At 45.2% G+C, this 20938-nt stretch overlaps 1 protein-coding gene and 1 pseudogene across 2 annotated transcripts; one reads left to right on the top strand and one right to left on the bottom strand.

The window, feature by feature from the left end:
- NEIL2 (nei like DNA glycosylase 2) lies at positions 1–20543 on the bottom strand. 2 transcript variants are annotated; one of them, XM_055300408.1, is made up of 5 exons: positions 20347–20543; positions 18312–18451; positions 14452–14810; positions 2999–3195; positions 1–306 (listed from the first exon to the last, which is right to left on the bottom strand). In XM_055300408.1, exons 2-5 carry the CDS (start codon positions 18447–18449, stop codon positions 161–163), a joined length of 840 nt encoding a protein of 279 aa, XP_055156383.1. In that variant the 5' UTR covers positions 18450–18451; positions 20347–20543; the 3' UTR covers positions 1–160. The 2 variants fall into 2 exon arrangements, with proteins under 2 accessions (XP_055156383.1, XP_055156382.1); XM_055300407.1 differs by having other exon boundaries at positions 1–1057; positions 20347–20539.
- On the top strand, positions 4243–6361 carry LOC129493545 (26S proteasome regulatory subunit 7-like; annotated as a pseudogene).
- Positions 20544–20938: the final 395 nt, after the last annotated feature.

Here is a 20938-nt window from a genome sequence, read left to right as displayed (position 1 = left end):
GAAAATAACACAGAGCTTTATTTTCATAAATAAAGCTGTCCTGCTTTCTTATAGCTGTTGCTAACAGCCTGACAGTGTCTCTACAACCCTCGATTCCTGTGCTGCTCAACATACCAACAGTCAAATATATCACCTTGAGGAGGAAATAAGTGGCTTTTTCCTAAAGCCCCCTGGGCACAGCGGGAAGGTGGCCAATTCCCCCGTCCCTCTCCTCCTCTGACCCTTCTCCAGGGGTCTCCACCCCATGCAAAAGGATCCAGGCAGGAGGCTCAATCAAAGCACTGCTCTCATGTGCTACTCCATCTTCTAGGAGAACAAAGAAAGAAAAGTCTGTTTTCTTGTGTCTTAAACAGAGAGCCTTACAATCAACCAAGTTTTCAAACACAAAACCAAGCACCTGCAAAGTAACGTTGAAGCATAGCTGCTTTCCATGTGCTTTCGCATCGCCCCACTGGGAGGTTTTTCCCTTTACTGTCGTCATCAGGATTTTTCTCATCTTTCCCAATGGCAGCATTAGATAGCAAGAATTAACCAAAACTAGAGAAGGAAAAAATGGAACCCTGTAGAAACCGCCTTCGACCTAACTCCAGCGAGATGGCTAGCAGCACTACTGACATCCCCCTGACCTACCCTGCTCTCAAACTCCTGAACTCAGACCCAAACGCCGACAACACCTGCTTTCTTGACATTCAGAAATCACGGCCCCTCGAGGGCAAGGTTCTGTGAAGAAGGGCTGGAGCATGCTAGGCGAGCTGGGCTTGCTCTTGCTCGTTGGGTGGCAGCCTGGGCTGGCACTGAGGGCACCACCAGGTCAGCCTCTGGAAACCACCTGGAGGCCCGAATGCATCTTTCATGACCGGGTGCCCGACGGGACACTGCTCTTTCTGGTAGATCTGCGTGTGCTGCTGTTTGCCCTGGAACTTGCCCTGAAGCCAGTCTGCACTGAACTCCACCACGTGATCCACGAGGGCCTCAAGATGCTGAGGACTGAGGAGTGAACCAAGAGAAAGGGGATGGATCCCGGCTCTGTACAAGGCTTCATTCTTAATGATGTTCCCTGGGAGGAAGCAGGGAGAGGACAAGGGAAGGAAGAACAACACATCCATGATAAGCCCAGTCCACAAAGTCAACAAACTTCTGAAGCTGGTATGGCGGCAGCAGGAGAGATCCCTCAGAGGACCCAGAACCAACTCTACCATGGCCTGGCGGCTCGTGGGCAAGTCACGTACTCTCAGTCAACTTCCCTGTCTGCCAAGTGAGTTTGCTAATACTTACTTACCTTGCAGGCTGTTGTGAAGGTAAAACCATGGACCATGTTACAGCGAAGAGGTTATCAAAACAGGCTATGGAAGCTGACCGCCTGCATTTGAACCCCTGCTCAACCGGATCCTAGCCATGTGACCCTGACAAGTTCCTTAGCTTCTATAAGCTTCACACTCCTCATCTGTAAAATGGGGATCGGTTACCTGGCTTTTGTGAGCAGTAAATGAGAATCCTCTCTCTCGCACACACTGACTGACACACACACACACGCTGAGCACTGCGGCTGGTAACCACTCAGTAAATATTAGCTGTTATTATTTAAAATGTCAAGCCTAATGCCTGAAATATAAAGTATTAGAAAGTATTATTTCACTATTTGTCTACTACTGCCTCGTTCTTGGTGAAGCCAGCCTTGATCCCTCCTCCTTCCAGAATCAATAACTCTCTTCAAAACGCTCCAATGGCACACTTTCTTTAACCTCTACTAGGCATTTGTCATAATCTATCTGAAGTTGCAGTGAAATGAGCTCATGCTTGCTGGGCCATTAATCATCTCCTGGAGGAGAGAAGCTGAACTTGGTAGAATGCAAGTGTTCAGCATGTGCAGGATAATGGATGAAGGACATCACCGCTCTTTGCAAGGGCTTCATAATCACACCCCTAGTCACACACACGTTTCTCTTCAGTTCCCTGGCACACTACGTGGATTCGTATCTCACCTGCACCACTTAGCAGCAATGTGTCCTTTGCTTTGGTTTCTTCACGTGAATAAAGGGAAAACTAACAAGTAGCTATTCTACAGACTAGCAGTGATAAAACCAGGTACCTGGCATGTTAGTCACTTGAAAGATGTTGGCTGTTCTTACTATTGTTAGTAACAATGACTAGTTAAGAGAGCATTAGCTCCTGCTTATAAATATACCACAGGCTACTCCTGAAGGCCTCTTTCTCCCTCAGGGTGCATGGGCTCCCACAGGTCTTAATATGAAAATGCAAGGCCACCATCTGGCAAGCCCCTGGGCCTCCTCCCTGCTGCTGAGGGGAGCTGTGCCTACAGCAGGCACCATCAGGCCCTGGCTGGATATGAGGTGATTTTGTCACCAGCAGCTCACTCAACTGACTCAGGAGCCAGTCACAGAAGCACTCAGTCCTCTGTGGAGGTAGTAAGAGCAGTCAGTTCTTAGAATTCAGCTAGTTAGCTGTTCTAGTTTTCAAATTGCTCAGCTCTTTTCCTCACCTGAAAATGCTCATGGTTTCATTGCTCAGGACACCTGAACAGAGAGAGGGAACCTGCTTCTTCACTCATGGCTTTTAAGATCCTGATGGTGGGTGGCCTGTGGCATCTGTGCTTTGCCAGCAGGCAGCTCCATCTGCAAGAGGCCCCATTAGCAAATGCACTGCCCTCCCTCAGCAAATTGCACAGTGTCCCTTTCCCTGAAGACAATGACTGAGTAATCAAGTACCTCCTGTGTGCCAGGCACTGCACCAGGCACGAGAGGATTCAAAGAGAAAGAAGACATGACTCCTGCCCTTTAGGAAGTTATGCTATGGTGTGGCCATGGGCAGACTCCAGCTGATAATATAATTAGGACGTAAATTCGGAAGCCAAGAGAAAAACCAGAAATTGTCTAACCTAACTCTCTCAGTCAAACCAGAAGGAAATGAAGCTAAGGCGAGTAAGTGATTGCCGCAAGGAGACCTGAGGTGGGTCTCATCCCTTTCTCATCAGTTATACCTAAGCCTGAGAAGTATCTTTGGTCCAATAGTGTATAGCAGACAGGCTGCTCCCGTCCCAGGGCTTCCAAGGCTTGTCCTCTATGGAACTTTTCAGACAAGATGTCAGAGGTGGGTTGGACCAAGGCCGAAGATCTCCAGGACATCTGACAATTATAAAATGCCAGGAAGCTGCCACCGCTAAGGTACAAGACCAACCTGGAAAGAAAGAAAAGATTCTAAGTACAGGTAGTTGAGGGGATACTTACACACAGGTCCCACTCCAACGTCAAAGTTAACCCAAGGAAGCCAAGACTCCAAATAAGAAAAGGGATGGCTCTGCCAGAATCATAAAAATCTCAGGGCTACATGCAGTAATTAAAAGAAAACATATGTATAGCTCCAACTTTCTGATCATAGCCATATAGGTCCACTGAAGATGACGTGACGCACAGAAGTCTTAAAGCCCAGGAGGTGTGGCTACTTGCACAAAAGCAGTTTTTTAGGAAAGACAAAGAAATGGATGCCAAAGAGGCACCACTCCCAGTCCAGGCAAGATTTACTAAGAAATACATACCCCTACATATATGCCCATGACTTCTTGAATTCCAAGGACACAGGAAAAACTTTGAACTTTGATAAAGAAATAATGGGTTACTGTGTAAGGGTAGATAACCAGACCAGACCCCACATCTGAGGCAGAATGGAAGATACATCCATGTATCTGACCTGGATGCTATTCTGATGTGGAAGTAAAAGGGCAACTTCATTTACTTATTTTTTTAATTATATTTATTTATTTGAGAGGGAGTGTGTGTGTGTGTGTGTGTGTGTGTGTGTGTGTGTGTGTGTGAGAGATGGGGGGGGGTGAGAGCAGCAGGGCAGGGACCAGCATATTCTATGTTGAGCATGGAGCCTGACTGAGTCAGGGCTCGATCCCATGACCTGAAATCACGACCTGAGTTGAAATCGAGAATTGAGCACTTAACTGACTGAGCCCCCCAGGTGCTCCCCTGGAAGGACAACTTTAGAGGAAAAGGATTCAGAGGCACATCTACCACAGTCTCTGAGGTTTACTCAAGGAAAAATACATGTCCCACAGAAATGAGGTCAGCAGGGACCTCAAGCCAAGGGGACAGGGAAAGGAAAGGACAGAAGGGCAGCCCTGGGCTACATGTTTATTGTGAGAGATCTAAAGAGACCATACAAGAGCACAGCTGAGAACTGTAATGTGTTAGTAAGGCATTCTTGAATCAGAAGCTACCCATGCTGACCGCCAGAAGCAAGTGAGATGCCATGTGATCACTAAGGAGCTGAGAGGCACTTGGAGCTCCTAAAAGGCTGGATCACTTCAGTGCTGATCTGTGGACAACCAGAGAATGAGGAGGAGGATGACGACGAGCCCATCTGAGGTCTGGATGAGGGGGGAGATTGCCTTGCTGAAAACATATGGTCAGAGCACTGACTCTAGGTAGATAAAGCAGGTTGAAGATGACATGCAACACCTTCTTGAGCAGATGAATGAACTCACTGGTATTAAAGAATCTGACACTGGCCTGGCCCCACCTCACTCTTGTGATTTGGCTACAGAAAAGTGAACACTGCAGAGTGAACAGCTTCTGCAGGCTGTGAGGTGCACACAGATAATCAGTGCTGATTTGGAGGACCCAAAGTGCACTATCAATGTGAAGCACATGGCTACATTTGTGGTGGACCTCAGTGATCAAGTAGCACCTACCAACATTGAAGAAGGGATGAGAGTTGGTATGGATGGAAATAAGTATCAAATTCACATTCCACTGCCTCCTAAGATTGATGCAATGGTTATCATGATGCAGGTGGAGGAAAAACCTAATGTCACATGCAGTGATGTGGCTGGCTCTAAGGAAGAGATTCAGAAACTTTGGTAGTTGAAACCCCATTACTTTATCCAGGGAGGTTTGTTAACCTTGACATTGAGCCTCCCAAGGGTGTGCTAATTTTTGGTCCATGGGTACAGGCAAAACACTCTGTGCTTGGTCAGTGGCTAACAGGACTGGTGCTTCTTCGTTCCAGTTATGGGATGTGAACTTGTACAGAAGTATGTCTGTGTACCGGGCACTCGAATGGTTCATGAACTCTCTGAAATGCCCAGAACAAAACAAGCCTGCCTTATCTCTTATGAAATTGATACTAGTGGAGGGGCTCATTTTGATGCAGCTGCTGCTGAAGGAGACAATGAAGTACAAAGAAAGATGCTGGAACTGATCAATCAAATGGAGAGTTTTATCCTTGAGGCAACATTAAAGTGCTAATGGCCACTACCAGACCTGACATTTTGCATCCAGCACTGATAAGGCCAGGGAAATTGGATAGAAAGACTACATTTAGCTTATCTGATCTAGAGGGTTGGACTCCCATTTTTAAGATTCATGCTCATTCTGTGAGTGTCGAAAGAGATATCAAATTTGAGTTGTTAGCATGACTGGGTCCAAATAGATCTGGTGCTAAGCTTAGAAGCATCTGCACAGGGGTGGAAGGGGAGGTGGGCAGGGGGGTGGGGGTGACTAGGTGACGGGCACTGAGGGGGGCACTTGATGGGATGAGCACTGGGTGTTATTCTATATGTTGGCAAACTGAACACCAAAAAAAAAATAAATTTACATATATAAAAAAGAAGCATCTGCACGGAGTTGGTATGCTTGCCATCAGGGAATGGTGAAAAATCGCTACTGAGGATGATTCCATGGAGGCTATAAATAAGTCTTATGCCAAATTCAGTGCTACTCCCTGCTCTATGACATACAACTGAACTCTGAAGGCTTTGATGAAAACTTTTTTTTTAAACATTTTATTTATTTATTCATGAGAGACAGAGAGAGAGAGAGACAGAGACACAGGCAAAGGGAGAAGCAGGCTCCATGCAGGGAGCCTGATATGGGACTTGATCCCGGGTCTCCAGGATCATGCCCTGGGCTGAAGGTGGCACTAAACCCGCTGAACCACCGGGGCTGCTCAAAAACACTTCTTTTAACTAGAATCCTAACCTTACTAAATAGACTTGTATAGTAACCATTGCATGCACAAAAATAAACGGTTTCAAAATTGAATAAAAACAAAGAGGATACCCACATTAATGTGTTTTTAATATTAATTACAGATAATTAATAATAATATATAGTTAACAATCTAGAACTAAAATTCTGAACTATCTCAGCAAACACAAAAGATGGAGTGAAACAGGACAGAAAAGAAGTAATGAAGTAGAAATATTTCCGAGGTGTCCTCTCCAAAGGATGAAAGAAAGAGAGCAAAAAACCAGATTCAGTAAGAAAGGAGACATGTTACTAATGTTATTAAACATTTGGTCACTGTTAATGAAGAAAAAATACAGGTCTAATTTAAAGGGAACATTATTACCAACAGAAAGAAGATGAATAGCAGTACTTGCAATCAACAGGAGTAAAAAAATAAAAAAAAAAATTTAAAGAGAAACTCAACAGAAAAAAAACAAACAAGGTATAATAAAATAGCAAATGGAAGAAAATCCAAACACCACAGTTACCCTATTTCAAAACAAAGTGTTTTTGGTTTGACTTTAAAGAGATACAAAAGCTCAATATGCTCTGTTCATAAGAAATATATCTAAAGTAAGTGAAATAGCACACTCTAAGTGGAAAAAAAACAAGTAGGGCACCAACCAAGCACTGAGTGGCATTATCACTATCAAGAAAAGCAGAATTCAGAGGGTCCAAGAGGGCAGAGGAATAGGAGACCTTAGTTTTGTCTGGTCCCAGGAACTCAGCTAGATAGCTATCAAATCATTCTGAACACCTGTGAACTCAACCAGAGATATAAAAAAAGAATCCTTCTATCAGAAAAATTAGACTTTAAACCAAAGACTGTAATAAGAGATGAGGAAAGACACTATGTCATAATTAAAGGGTCCACCCAAAAAGAAGATCGAACAATAGTAAATATTTATGCCCCTAACATGCGAGCATCCAATTACATAAGCCAATTAATAACAAAATAAAAGAAACACATGAACAATACAATAATAGCAGGGGACTTTAACACCCTACTCACTGCAATGGACAGATTATCAAAGCAGAAGATCAACAAGGAAACAAAGGCTTTGAATGATACACTGGACCAGATGGATTTCACAGATATATTCAGAGCATTCCATCGTAAAGCAACAGAGTACACATTCTTCTCCAGCACACGTGGAAAATTCTCCAGAACAGACTACATACTGGGTCACAAATCAGGTCTTAACTAGTACCAAAAGACTGTGATCGTTCCCTGAATATTTTCAGAGTATGATGTTTTGAAACTGGAACTCAATCACAAGAGAAAATTTGGGGACACCTGGGTGCCTCAGTGGTTCAGCATCTGCCTTCAGCTCAGGGCCTGATCCCGGGATCCAGGATCAAGCCTGCTTCTCCATCTGCCTATGTCTCTGCCTCTCTATTTCTCTCTCTCATGAATAAATAAAATCTTTTTTTTTTTTAAGAGAAAAACTGGGATCCCTGGGTGGCTCAGTGGTTTAGCACCTGCCTTTGGCCCAGGGCATGGTCCTGGAGTCCCGGGATCGAGTCCTGCGTCAGGCTCCCAGCATGGAGCCTGCTTATCCCTCTGCCTGTGTCTCTGCCTTGCTCTCGCTCTCTATGTCTACCATAAATAAATAAAAGATCTTTAGAAATAGTCTTCAATACTGTTTTAAAAAAAGAAAGAGAGAAATTTGGAAAGAACTTAAATACATGGAGGCTAAAGAGCATCCTACTGAAGAACGAATGGGGGTCCCCTGGGTGGCTCAGTGGTTGACCGTCTGCCTTTGGCTCAGGGGATGATCCTGGGGTCCTGGAATTGAGTCCCGCATCAGGCTTCTCACAGAGAGCCTGCTTCTTCCTCTGCCTATGTCTCTCTCCATCTCTCTCTGCATGTCTCATGGATAAATACGTAAAATCTTTTTTAAAAAAGATAAAGAATGAATGGGTCAACTGGGAAATCAAAGAGGAATTTTAAAAATTCATGGAAACAAATGAAAATGAAAGCAGAACTGTTCAAACGTTTGGGATGCAGCAATGGTGGTCCTCAGAGGGAAGTATATAGCAATACAAGCCTTTCTAAAGCAACAACAGTTTCAAATATACAAACTAACCTTACACCTAAAGGAGCTGGAGAAAGAAGCAAAGCCTAAACCAAGCAGAATAGAATTAATAAAGATTAGAGCAGAAATCAATAAAATAGAAACCAAAAGAATAGTAGAACAGATCAATGAAACTAAGAGTTGGTTCTCTGAAAGAATTAAGATCGATAAACCGCTGGCAAAACTTATCAAAAAGAGAAAGGACCTAAATAAATAAAATCATGAATGAATGGGGAGAGATCACCACCAACACTGAAGAAACACAATTATAACAACATATTATAAGCAACTATATGCCAACAAATTAGGCAATCTGGAAGAAATGGATGCATTCCTAGAAATGTATAAACTAACAAAACTGAAACAGGAAGAAAGAGAAAACCTGAAATGACCCATAACCAGCAAAGAAATTGAATCAGTAATCAAAAATCTCCCAAAAAACAAGAGTCCAGGGCCAGATGGCTTCTTAGCAGAATTCTACCAAACATTTAAAGAAGAATTAATACCTGTTCTTCTGAAACTGTTTCAAAAAATAGAAACGGAAGGAAAACTTCCAAACTTTTTTTTAACATTTTTATTTATTAAAAAAAATTTTTTAAATAAAAAACTAAAAAAATATTTTTATTTATTTATTCATGACAGACACAAAGAGAGAGAGAGAGGCAAAGACACAGGCAGAGGGAGAAGCAGGCCCCATGCAGGGAACCCGACCTGGGACTCGATCCCGGGTCTCCAGGATCACACTCCGGGCCAAAGGCGGAGCCAAATCGCTGGGCCATCGGGGCTGCCCTTCCAAACTCTTTCTATGAGGCCAGCATTACCTTGATCTCAAAACTAGACAAAGACCCCATCAAAAAGGAGGATTACAGACCAATATCCCTGATGAACATAGATGCAAAAATTCTCACCAAGACACTAGCCAATAGGATCCAACAGTATATTAAAAGGATTATTCATCACAACCAAGTGAGATATGTTCCTGGGCTGCAAGGGTGGTGCAATATCTGCAAATAAATAAATGCAATACACTACATTAATAAAAGAAAGGACAAGAACCATATGATCTTCTCAATAGATGAAGAAAAAGTATTTCACAAAATTCAGCATTCTTTCTGGATTAAAACTCTTCACAGTGTAAGAATGAGGGAACATACCTCATCATCATAAAAGCCATATGTGAAAAACCCACAGCAAAATCATTCTCAGTGGGGAAAAACTGAGAGCTTTTCCCCTAAGGTCAGGAACAGAAGGAATGTTCACTATCACCACTACTGATCAACACAGTACTAGAAGAGGATCCTAGCCTCAGCAATTAGACAACAAAAAGAAATAAAAGGCATCCAAATCATCAAAGAAGAGCTGAAACTCTCACTCTTCACAGATGACATGACACTGTATATGGAAAATCCAAAAGACTCCAGCCCAAAATGGCCAGAACTTATACAGGAATTCAGCAAAGTGGCAGGATATAAAATCAACGCACAGGAAACAGTGGCATATCTATACACTAACAAATGAGACAGAAGAAAGAGAAATTAAAGAGACAATCCCATTTACAATTGCACCCAAAACAATACGATATCTAGGAATAAACCTAATCAAAGAGGCAAAGGATCTGTATTCAGAAAACTATAGAACACTCATGAAGGAAATTGAGAAAGACACAAAGAAATGTAAAAATGTTGCATGCTCATACATGAGAAGAACAAATATTGCTAAAATGTCTATGCTATCTAGTGCAATCTACACATTCAATGCAATCCTTATCAAAATACCAGCAACATTATTCACAGAGCTGGAACAAATAATCCTAATATTTGTATGGAACTAAAAAGACCCCAAATAGTCCAAGGAATGTTGAAAAGGAAAACAAAACCGGCATCGCAATTCAGGACTTTAAGCTACATTACAAAGCTGTGATCATGGTTCTGGCACAAAAACAGACACACAGATCAATGGAACACAATAGAGAACCCAGAAATGGGACCCTCAACTCTATGGTCAACTAACCTTAGACAAAGCAGAAAAGAATATCCACTGGAAAAAAGACAGCCTCTTCAACAAATACTGTTGGGAAAATTGGACAGCCACATACAGAATGAAACTAGACAATTTCCTTACACCATATACAAAAATAGACTCACAAATGAACGAATGTGAGACAGGAATCCATCAAAATCCTAGAGGAGAACACAGGCAGCAACTTCTATGACCTTGGTCATGGCAACTTCTTGCTAAACATGTTTCCAAAGGCAAGGGAAACAAAGGCAAAAATCAACGATTGGGACTTCATCAAGATAAAAAACTTCTACACAGCAAAGGGAACAGTAAAAAAACTCAAGATAATCAACAGAATGGGAGAAGATATTTGCAAATGATGTATCAGATAAAGAGCTAGTATCCAAAATCTGTAAAGAACTTAACAATTCAACACCCAGAGAACAAATAATCCAATCAAGAAATGGGCAGAAGACATAAACAGTTCTCCAAAGAAGACATACAAATGGCCAATGGACACACGAAAAAATGCTCCACATCACTTGGCATCAGGAAAATACAAATCAAAACTACTATGAGATACCACCTCACACCAGTCAGAATGGCTAAAAATAACAAGTCAGGAAACAACAGATGTTGGTGAGGGACAGGGAACCCTCTTACACTTGGTGGGATTGCAAGCTGGTGCAGCAACTCTGGGAAAACAGTATGGAGGTTCCTCAAAAAGTTGAAAATAGAGCTGTCCTATAACCTAGCAATTGCACTACTGGGAATTTACCCCAAAGATACAAATATAGTGATCTGAAGGGCCACCTGCACCCCAATGTTTATAGCAGTTATTTCCACAATAGCCAAACTATGGAAAGAGCCCAGATGTCCATCAACAGATGAATGGACAAAGAAGATGTGGTTTATTTACATACAATGGAATATTACTCAGCCATCAAAAAATGAAATCTTGCCATCTGCAACAACGTGAATGGAACTAGAGAGTATTATGCTAAGTTATAGAAGTCATCAGAGAAAGACAATTACATGATTTCACTCATATGTGGAATTTAAGAAACAAAACAGAGGATTATAGGGCAAGAGAGGGAAAAATAAAACAAGATGAAATCAGAGAGGGAGACAACCACAAGAGACTCTTAATCATAGGAAACAAACTGAGGGTCGCTGGAGGGTAGCGGGTGATGGGACAGGGCAACTGGGTGATGTAATGAGCATTGGGTATTATATAAGACTGATGAAATCAGTGAACTCTACCTCTGAAACCGATATGTTAATTAACTGAAATTAAAGGGAAAAAAAGAAAAGCAGAATTCAAGACAAAGGCAAGAGAGTATGCTATTATTTTATTTTACTTTATTGTTTTGAGAATGAGACAGAGAGAGAAAAAGAGAGGGAGAGGTGGAGGGAAGGGGCAGAGGGAGAGGAGAGAAGAGAGAATCTTAAGCAGACTCCATGCTCAGTATGGAGCCTGATGTGGGGCTCGAACTCAAGAGCCTGAGATCATGACCTGAGCCCAAATCAAGACCCTTACCTGACTGAGCCACCCAGGCTCTCCGAGGGTGTATTGTTATTTAATAATAACACTACAAAGAACCTGTGAGAGTCAGAGACCTTGATGCTTTGAACAACAGGATAGCAAACACATGAACACACAGAAAGGCAAGGAGGAACTTCCTAAAACCACAATCACCCCAGAGGATTTTAATGCTCCTCTTCCCACGTTTGACATATTAAATAAACAAAAAATAAGTAAGGATGGGGAGAATTTGCATGAGCAAAGCAATAAAGCAATAACTTGTTCTTAACAGTTACATAATGTTTTACTTTTCATGAACATAACATACTATATCTTCATTTATGTACACAAAATGTAAGCAAAGATCAATGATGTGTTTGGCTGCAAATTTTAATAGATGCCCAAAATAGAAAACTTACAGGCTTGATATCCTGATCACAATCCAATTAAAAAATGACAACAAAACAAAATGATGACCCCACTGAAACATTTGGAAAATCAGAAAATACTCTTCCCATATAGAGTATATAAAACTAATATCATTTGTTTGAAAGATCAAAAAAGCTGATAAAACTTTGGTAAGACTAAGGAAAAAAGGGGGGTAGGTGACAAAGGAAAATAAAAAACATGAAGAAGAAAATAAAAGGCAGACATAACTTCACAAGAAGATATTTAAAAAATAAGAGAATGATGTGTATTAACTCTGGGACAATAAATTTGAAAACACAGTTAGGGATGAGGCTTGTTAGTGAAGAGCATTTCCATTGCCCTGACTGGTGACTAATTCAGCAATCAGCCCATGAGCCAGCTTCACGCCATGAGAGGTTTGCTGAGAGTTTCTGAGAAAGCTCTCCTTGCTCATCTGAACTTCGAGAAATGACCTTCTCTTCCCCTCTTCTCTCTTCCTGTGTGGACATAAAGCCTGGACTACAAGGGCCTCTTGCTGCTGGTCTAAGGACGAGACCAACATGTGGATAAATGCACAGACAGGATAATCACAAGCACGTGAAGCCCATAGCTGGGAATTGAGTCAACACCAATGCTCACTGTCAATCAAAACTTCCCATTATGTGAGCCAAAAAATCTCCTCCCCACTCAATCCAGTCTGAGTTGTTTTTACAGTCCAAAGCATCTTACCAGCCCTATGTCATACCATAAATAAACACTATAGTTCTGAACATAAAGATATGTAATTATGGAACTTTAGAAAATCGAAGAGTAGTGTGACTTTTAGGTACAAGGGGCCTTCTTTGGCAAGAGGAGCAACCTTAAGAACTATCAAGAAAACTACGGACCAATGACCCCACAAAAATGTAAAATCCCAAGGGGTGGGAGGATGGACAAAATAGGTACAGAGGATTAAGAGGTAAAGACTTGCAGTTCTAAAATAAGTAAGTCACAGAAATGAAAAGTACAGCATAGGGAATATAATCAATAATACTGTAATAACATTGTTTGGTGATAGATGATGACTATGTTTATCATTGTGAACACTGAGTAATGTCTAGAATTGTTGAATCATTTCGTTCTACACCTGAAACTGACATAACTTTGATGTGAACTCTACTTCAATAGATATTTTTATTTTTTTAAATTATTTATTCATGAGAGATACAGAGAGAGAGAAAGAGAGAGGCAGAGACACAGGCAGAGGGAGAAGAAGGCAGGCTCCATGCAGGGAGCCGACGTGGGACTTGATCCTGAGTCTCCAGGATCATGCCCTGGGCTGAAGGCAGCGCTAAACCGCTGAGCCACCCAGGCTGCCCGAGATAGTTTAAAAAATTGTTTAGATTTATTATAGAGAGCAGGAGTGCATGAGTGGGGGGGAGGGGCAGAGGGTAATAATCTACAGGTGACTCCCCACTGAACATGGAGCCAGATATGATGCAGTGCTCCATCCCACAATCCATAAGATCATGACCTGAGCCAAAATCAAGAGTCTGACCCTTAATCGACTAAGCCACCTAAGCACTCCTAAAAAATTTTTATTTTTTTAAATTTTTTTCTATTTTTTTTTCTAAAAAATTTTTAAATCTTGAATGCCAAAAGGCATAAACATTATCAAAAGACACAGGTGGGCTTGAAACAATACTGGCACTACATATCACAAAGGTTAACACATAATATACAAAGCCACTACAAATTGATTAAAAAATATACAAATAATTCAAAACTAGTTAAGAATTCAGCTAAAGGGACACCTACATGGCTCAGCGGTTGAGCGCCTGCCTTTGGCCCAGGGCGTGATCCTAGAGTCCCAGGATCAAGTCCGGCATCGGGCTCCCTGCATGGAGCCTGCTTCTCCCTCTGCCTGTATCTCTGCCTCTCTGTGTCTCTCTTATGAATAAATAAAATCTTAAAAAAAAAAATTTAGCTAAGTGAGCACTTCTCCAAGGCCATGAGAATGTTTATTCTCAGTGACCAGCAACGACTCCTGGGGAAAAATCTGCACTGAGGAAATAATCCTGAACATGGATGGGGTTTTACACACCAAGATATTCTTCCCACCATTCAACGGATTAAAACAGGGACAATTCTGTCCCTAAATTCAGAGTGCACTAGTCAAGCCATAAAATGTCCCATGCTTGTTGGGAAAGTTCTTCCCTTTTCTAAGCTGTCCCAGTACACTTCCACCCCCTCTGAGCACAGACCTATAGGTGGCCAGCGAGGTGTCTTCTGTCTCTGAGGAAGAGGGCTGCTGCAGAGCTCACCTGAGTGAGCCCACAGAGCCCAGCCCCCGACCGGCACATGGGACCCGAGTGAAAACCCACAGGCCCTGCAGAGCCATGACCCACAGCATGCTCAACCACGCCATTACCTCGGAATGGGGTCCCGCCAGTCACCCCTCTTGTTTGCTTTCTTTGCTCTGGAGAACTCGTTCACCCAAATGCTGCCAAATAAGCCGAAGCTGACCTGCAGCCACCTCTCAGCACCTCCTCCAGCAGAAGTGTCTCCCTGCAAACACTCCAAACCACTGTCTCCACTGGGAATGACAAGCTCCAGGGGCTGAGAGGACTCGTTAGAGATGTTCTGGCTGCTGGGCCTCAAGGCCTGCTTTTGGTCCTGGTCCTCTTCCTCCCTCTCTCCTTTTTGTAGAGGCTCAGGCAGTGAGACATTGCCAAGGGACCCAAGTTCTTCATCTGGATCAAATCTAAGGAATAATTTCTTTCCATGGACCTAGAAAAAAAAAACCGAACACGATCTAAGTCTTTGCTATGGACTTGTGGCCGCCTCCCCTCACACCACCAACCGCCTAATCTGTATGTTGAAACTTAACCCACAATGTGATGGTATCTGGAGGTGGCGCCTCCAGGAGGTAATTAGGTCATGAGGGGTGAAGTCCTCCTAAAAGGGATTAGTGTCCCTATAGAAGAGATCCCAGAGAGTGCCCTTGTCCTGGCATCATGTGAAGACAGCAAGAAGATGGCTATGAACCAGGAAGCAGGTTCTCACCAGACACCAAAACTGCCAGGTTGTCTCATCTTGGATTTCTATTCTCTGGAACTGTGGGATAAAATTTCTCTGTTTGTAAACCACCTACCTACCTAGTCTGTGCCATCCTGCTACAGTAGTCTGAATGGATGATGACAGCCTTACAGATCCAGAAAAGGGAAGACTAGAAGTATATGCAGGTATTAGGCCTAATGCAAACTTATCCCTTCTTGCCTCTTCCATGAAGCTCCCCAAGTTGAGTATTTTGGATCTGGCTTTGCTCTTAGCTGCAGTGGTACGAGTGGTTAGCACATGGTTTTCAAAGTGATTGAAAGCGGGGATCCCTGGGTGACTCAGCAGTTTGGCGCCTGCCTTTGGCCCAGGGCGCAATCCTGGAGTCCCGAGATCGAGTCCCACATCAGGCTCCTGGCATGGAGCCTGCTTCTTCCTTTGCCTGTGTCTCTGTCTCTGTCTCTCTCTGTCTATTGTGAATAAATAAATAAATAAAATCTTAAAAAAAAAAGTGATTGAAAGCTAGAAGAATTAGATTAGCAGTAACATAGGTCCATGCTAGACAGCAGGACCACCCTAGAATGACTGAGAAGATATGCTGCCCATGTTTTCACAGATTAGCTAAGAAATAAATACAAATTGTCATCCTTGTATTTTTTTTTAATTTTATTTATTTATTCATGATAGGCACAGAGAGAGAGAAAGGCAGAGGCACAAGCAGAGGGAGAAGCAGGCTCCTTGTAGGGAGCCTGATGCGGGACTCGATCCTAGGACCCCAGGATCATGATCTGAGCCAAAGGCAGATGCTCAACCACTGAGCCACCCAGGCATCCCTAGTCCTCTTATTTAATTCATAATACTTTTCCTTTGTTAGAAATAATTAGCACACAGCCATGCACACCATACACAAACTAGCAGCAGTAAATTCCTACAGAAGGAGCTTGGTGCCCGATGACCTCGTGTTTTCCCATATATCCTGGACCACCTCCTCAGGACTTCACACTATGTCAATGGGCAGAGGCAAAAACCAAAGCTCCAGACATGAAGAAGCTGCTCTTCTGAATCTGTCATAATTAAACACAATTCCAAATACAGAAACTGGAGAACCAATGAGGAAAGACACAGAAGAGACAGGCCAGAAAAACGGGTGGTAGAGGGTAGAACCAATCTTTTCCCTGCTTCATTAGCCCGTGTTGCTCATTCTATCTCCATTCGCCTATCTGTGACTGCTTCACAAATCTGAAATGCCCTTTCTTTTCCTTCTGGTCCACCTAAATCCTTCATCCTTCAAGGTCCAACTCAAATCTTACTTCCTCCATGAAACCTTTTACTTCAGGCCACAAGGACCTCTTCTCTGCTGAGGCCCTCCAATGGGCATTATATGCTTCCCCCCTTCCCATTCAATTACCTAACAGGCTTCCCCGTTGTAGAGAGAGGTCTTCCTTTCCAAATTCAACTCAGATCCTTAGGAGGTAGAGGCACAGAGAAGGGAGCACAGTGATGAGAACTTACCAACCACATGCGAGACAGTTCTCTCTGTCCCTCAGGGTTCTCGGGGTCCCACAACACCAATTTCTGTGTAGGTTTACTAGGAACCAGTTCGCAGTTCCATCTCGAGGCTCCCTATCCACACATTCTTCTGTCTACTCAGCCATTCCGTAAATATTCTCTGAGAGCCAGATCTGGGACAGGCACGGGCTAAGGGCTAGGGTTCCAGAGATGAAAGGATCCAATCCTGCCCCTGCAAACCTTTCAGTAATCTGGTCAGAGTCCAAAAGCTCTCATGGGAGGAGCACAGATCTGGAGGTCAGGTGGCCTGGGATCCAGCTAGCCCATATCAAGTTGACATATCAACTTGGGTGGAGTGTTCTCCCTCTCTGATTCTCTATCTCCAAATGTAGAAAATATAAGTGAAGGTCTAGGGGATCCCTGGGTGGCTCAGCGGTTTTAGCACCTGCCTTCAGCCCAGGGTGTGATCCTGGAGTCCTGGGATTGAGTCCCGCGTCGGGCTCCCTGCATAGAGTCTGCTTCTCCCTCTGCCTGTGTCTCTGCCTCTCTCTCTGTCTCTCATGAATAAATAAAATTAAAAAAAAAATAAGTGAAGGTCTAGAAGATCTCTTTTCAGTTCTAACCAAGAAGGTTTTATAACCCACAAGATGTGTTTGAAGGACAAGGTGGAAAAAAGAGGATTAACCTTTATTGAGCACCTATGTCAGCCATAAAGTCTATTTAACACAATTTTAACTGCTAAGCAATTTATCTCCATTTTACAATTGTAGAAACTCCAACTAAGAGATTAAGTAATTTGCTTAGGAGCACACAGCAAAGCAAATGAGCTAATTTACTTTTTCTATAGCTTATTACCATATATATGCTTCCTAAGAGCCGGCACTCAGCTAAGTGTTGGGCATACAATACTATGAGGGCTCAGGCCCTGCCTTGTCAATCTGTCTCCTCTGCTCAACCAGTAGGACCAATTCAGCAATAAGGATCCAATAGAGGGAAGTACAGGGTGCCCTGCAAGCACAGAGAAGTCTCTCCCCACCCTTAGAGCAGACAGGCCAGGCTTCTCAGAGGATGTAATGGCAAGGCTGACGACAAGGAATTACCAGTCACATGAAGGGACAGGAACGGGGGCAAAGGTGGGGGAAAAAAGGAAGATCTGCCCAAATGGGGGTGGGCGGTGGGGAACGTGTTAAAAACGTGGGCAAGAAGGATTGGTTGAGGAGCCCTGGGTAGTTCACCATGATTCGAAAAGTGATTTGGGATAGGGTAAGAAGCAGGCTTCCAGAAGGAGGCACAAGTCAGACCACAGCAGCCCTGGGAGCCCCTGGAGGCAATTCTGACTCATGCTCAAGGTGTGGATGAGCCGACCTGAATCTAGATCAGAAGGCTACGTGCCTTCCTTACCTCCTTGCTCGTTCCCAACCAGAGGAACAGAGTCAGCTGGACCCTGGGTGACCAGAATCACTACAGACTCTCTGAATCTGAATCTCCAGCTCATGTGTGCACAGTATACATTTTAGAGCTCCACAGGCCACTGAGATGCCCACTTCTGGCTGAGAAATATCAGACCTAAAGAGGAGGAGCTGCGTGGGGTCCCAGCATGGTTGTCCTGGGCTCAAGGAAGTGCTAGTTTAAAATTCTTGAGAGAAGTTCTAAGGGAAGTCACAGGATGTGCTGATGGAGCCAGCCCATTTACAGGAGGTAGCAAACAAGCCCCGATGAACTCACCTGGGCATCCTGGAGCCACAGGAACTGAAAGCTGGCAGGATTCAGCTTCTTACTGCTGCCCCCTGTCTTGACCACCTGCTGCCCCACAAAGGGGGAGACCAAGTGGTGAAACTTCCTCACAGATGGTCCTTCCGGCATCCCTGCAGGCAGATATGAGGAAAAGAAGCCACTGACTGAGCTAGTTTTTCTCTGGCATTTCTGGTGGGTGCAAAGTTCCAAGCTTTTGAGCAGCTATTTTTTGCCATTGACTTGAAAAGTATATATGGTCACAGAGGGAGTGTGGCTGAGAAGAGGGGTCAAAGAGATGGACCAGCTATGGCAGGGTGTGGCCCAGTTTCCCAGCGATGGTTTCCCTTTCCGGCCCCTCTCACGTTTCTCCATGCAGAAAACACTTATTAAGCACTGACAGCATGCTAAGGCATGTCACGGGAGCCCCCTTCTTTGATGTTGCAGCAGCCTGAATGAGAGCTGGCCTTTGGTACTCACCACCTGCACCCCGAGTTGGGCCCCAAACTCCCCTCCAAGCTTTCATCATACCCCCGCCCCTGCTTCAGCCATACCAATCATTCCAGCCTATTACTGCTGATTTATCAGCAGCACTTTAGAGGAGAAATGGTGATGGAAGAGCAGACTGTAAGGGACACAGAGACACAGATGTAGATCTGGTCTTCCCAGGACCACCCCACCAGGAGGGGCACTGTGTATGTGACGACAATGCAGAGCTCAGAACTATGACAAGTGCAGACACGGGGTCATGTTAGTTCAGAGCAGGGAGAGGCCACGTCCAGCTTAACTGCAGATAATTATCCCTGGTAACTGATAACAGCTGAGGTTGTTTTAACCTTGATGTATGGCTATCTGTGACCCTCATCTCTCCCTGCCCCAAATCAAACAAGTTCACTAAGAGTTTATGTATAAAGCATTCAGATGTTGGAGTCTGAATGGCCTGTGCCCTGGCTTCTCACAGCTAGGTGTCCCCACCCCCCCTGCCCTGCCCCTTACCCAAGGTACACTACTTAGCCACGTGTTTCCTCGCCTGCACAAGACTCTGTAATTTACCATGAAAACCCAAAGAACTAAGTAGGTTCCTGGCAGAGTGGTTACTACTGTAGTTTAGCAATTCTAAAAGACAATTAAAAATCTCCAAAATGGAGATCTTACTATATCCATGCTTTCTCACAGTCGAATTAGCAGCACATTCAATAACATGTATTTTACGGGGGATGGCGCTTTATTTTCGCTAAAGGGTAGTGCTGTTTCCCCTAATCAGACCTTCAAGACATTGTCGAGGCTATCCTGACAAAAGTGCTGGGTTGCAAGACTTGCCTGACTTCAGAGACCTTAACCTCAACCAGCTAGCTCTCAGTGCCCGCCCAGGTCGTCTCCAACTGAGGAAGCTTCTGGAAAAGCTTTCATCCGAAATGCATCTAACCCTTGAAATCTCTTAACACGTGGGCATGTTTTTTGAGGGATGCTTATGGATGGGAAACTGGGCAGCGAGCTGTCTTTGCCACAGCCTCAAGGGAGTGGAGGCAGATTTGAGGACACGGATTTGAGGGGGGCGTCTTGCCTGGTCTCAAGCCCCCTCCCTCCGGGGCTCGCGGGTTCACGGCTCCTAGCGGACCACACTGGAAGTGGCAGAGGAGAGGGGCTGCGGGGCGTCCTCCTCTCTGAGGTTAATCACTCCCTCCCGGAGGGGGAGGGAGGCTCCACACTGGCGGCTTTCTGCCCCTTTCTCTAGGTGAGGCGGGGAGATGCAGGGTGCGGAGACAGGGCCCCAGGGAGCCTCCCCGGGGTGAATGCAGGGGGGTACACGGTAAACAAGCCAACCAAAACACTGGGCCTGGGTGCAGTTCCGGAAGGGACGCTTCCAGCTGCCGGTCACCGCGCGGTCCCGGCGGCAGCAGGTGACGACTGCGCGCAGGCCGCGGGGAAGCCGGGCACTCCCGAGCGCAGCGGCTGCGCGCGCCGCCTCCCCGGGCGGCTCCCCGCGCCCCACCGCGCGGGCCACGGAGGGGCGGGAGGCTGCACTCACCGACTTCGGGCCCGCGCCCCTCGACACCCCCAGCGCTGCGGCGAGGCCCGCACGTCGCCTCGGGCGCAGGGCGCAGCAGCAAGGTCTCGGCCGCCGTCCGCGCACGACTGCGCAGGGACGGACGCGGAAAGGTCCCGGGAACGCGCAGCGGGGCTAGGTCGGGAGGTGGGCAGGGGAGGGGAGGCGCGGGGCTCCTCCTCCCGGGGGGGAGGGCTTGGCGGGGGGGGGGGTCCGCCGGGGCAAGGGGTAGAGCGGGGCTCCGCCCCTGGGGCGGGACGGGGCGAGGGGGCGGGGCCGCGGGCGCGGGGGGCGGGACGGGGCGGAGGGGCGGGGCTAGAGGGGGCGGGGCCGCGGGCGCGGGGGGCGGGGCGGGGCCTCAAGGGGGCGGGGCCTCGCTCTGGCTTGGGAGGACGCGAGGCTGCTCCCCAGAAGGTCGCTGGAGGCTGGGCTGGGGCCGCGTGTCAGGCATCAAGGGCGAGAGAAAGTGGGAGAAAAAGGGCTGAGCCACAGGGATCCAGCACGTGGAGGAGACGAAGAATCCGACTTGGGAAAGTTTATCCTCTTACGAAGGCAGGCGGTTACAGAAAAGAGT

This window comes from Nyctereutes procyonoides, unplaced genomic scaffold (assembly GCF_905146905.1).
Source record: "Nyctereutes procyonoides isolate TBG_1078 unplaced genomic scaffold, NYPRO_anot_genome, whole genome shotgun sequence".
Lineage (NCBI taxonomy): Eukaryota > Metazoa > Chordata > Mammalia > Carnivora > Canidae > Nyctereutes > Nyctereutes procyonoides.
The sequence above is the reverse complement of the archived record's forward strand: the minus strand, read 5'-3'. Positions and strand labels throughout refer to the sequence as shown.

Excerpts from the sequence above, each read along its gene's own strand:
- NEIL2 (XM_055300407.1), bottom strand. The coding sequence starts at position 18,449 with ATGCCGGAAGGACCATCTGTGAGGAAGTTTCACCACTTGGTCTCCCCC. Across the intron at positions 14,811-18,311 it reads TGTGGCTCCAGGATGCCCAG|GTCCATGGAAAGAAATTATT; the intron begins GTGAGTTCATCG and ends TTTTTTTTCTAG. Across the intron at positions 1,058-2,998 it reads AAGATACTTCTCAGGCTTAG|GGAACATCATTAAGAATGAA; the intron begins GTATAACTGATG and ends GCTTCCTCCCAG.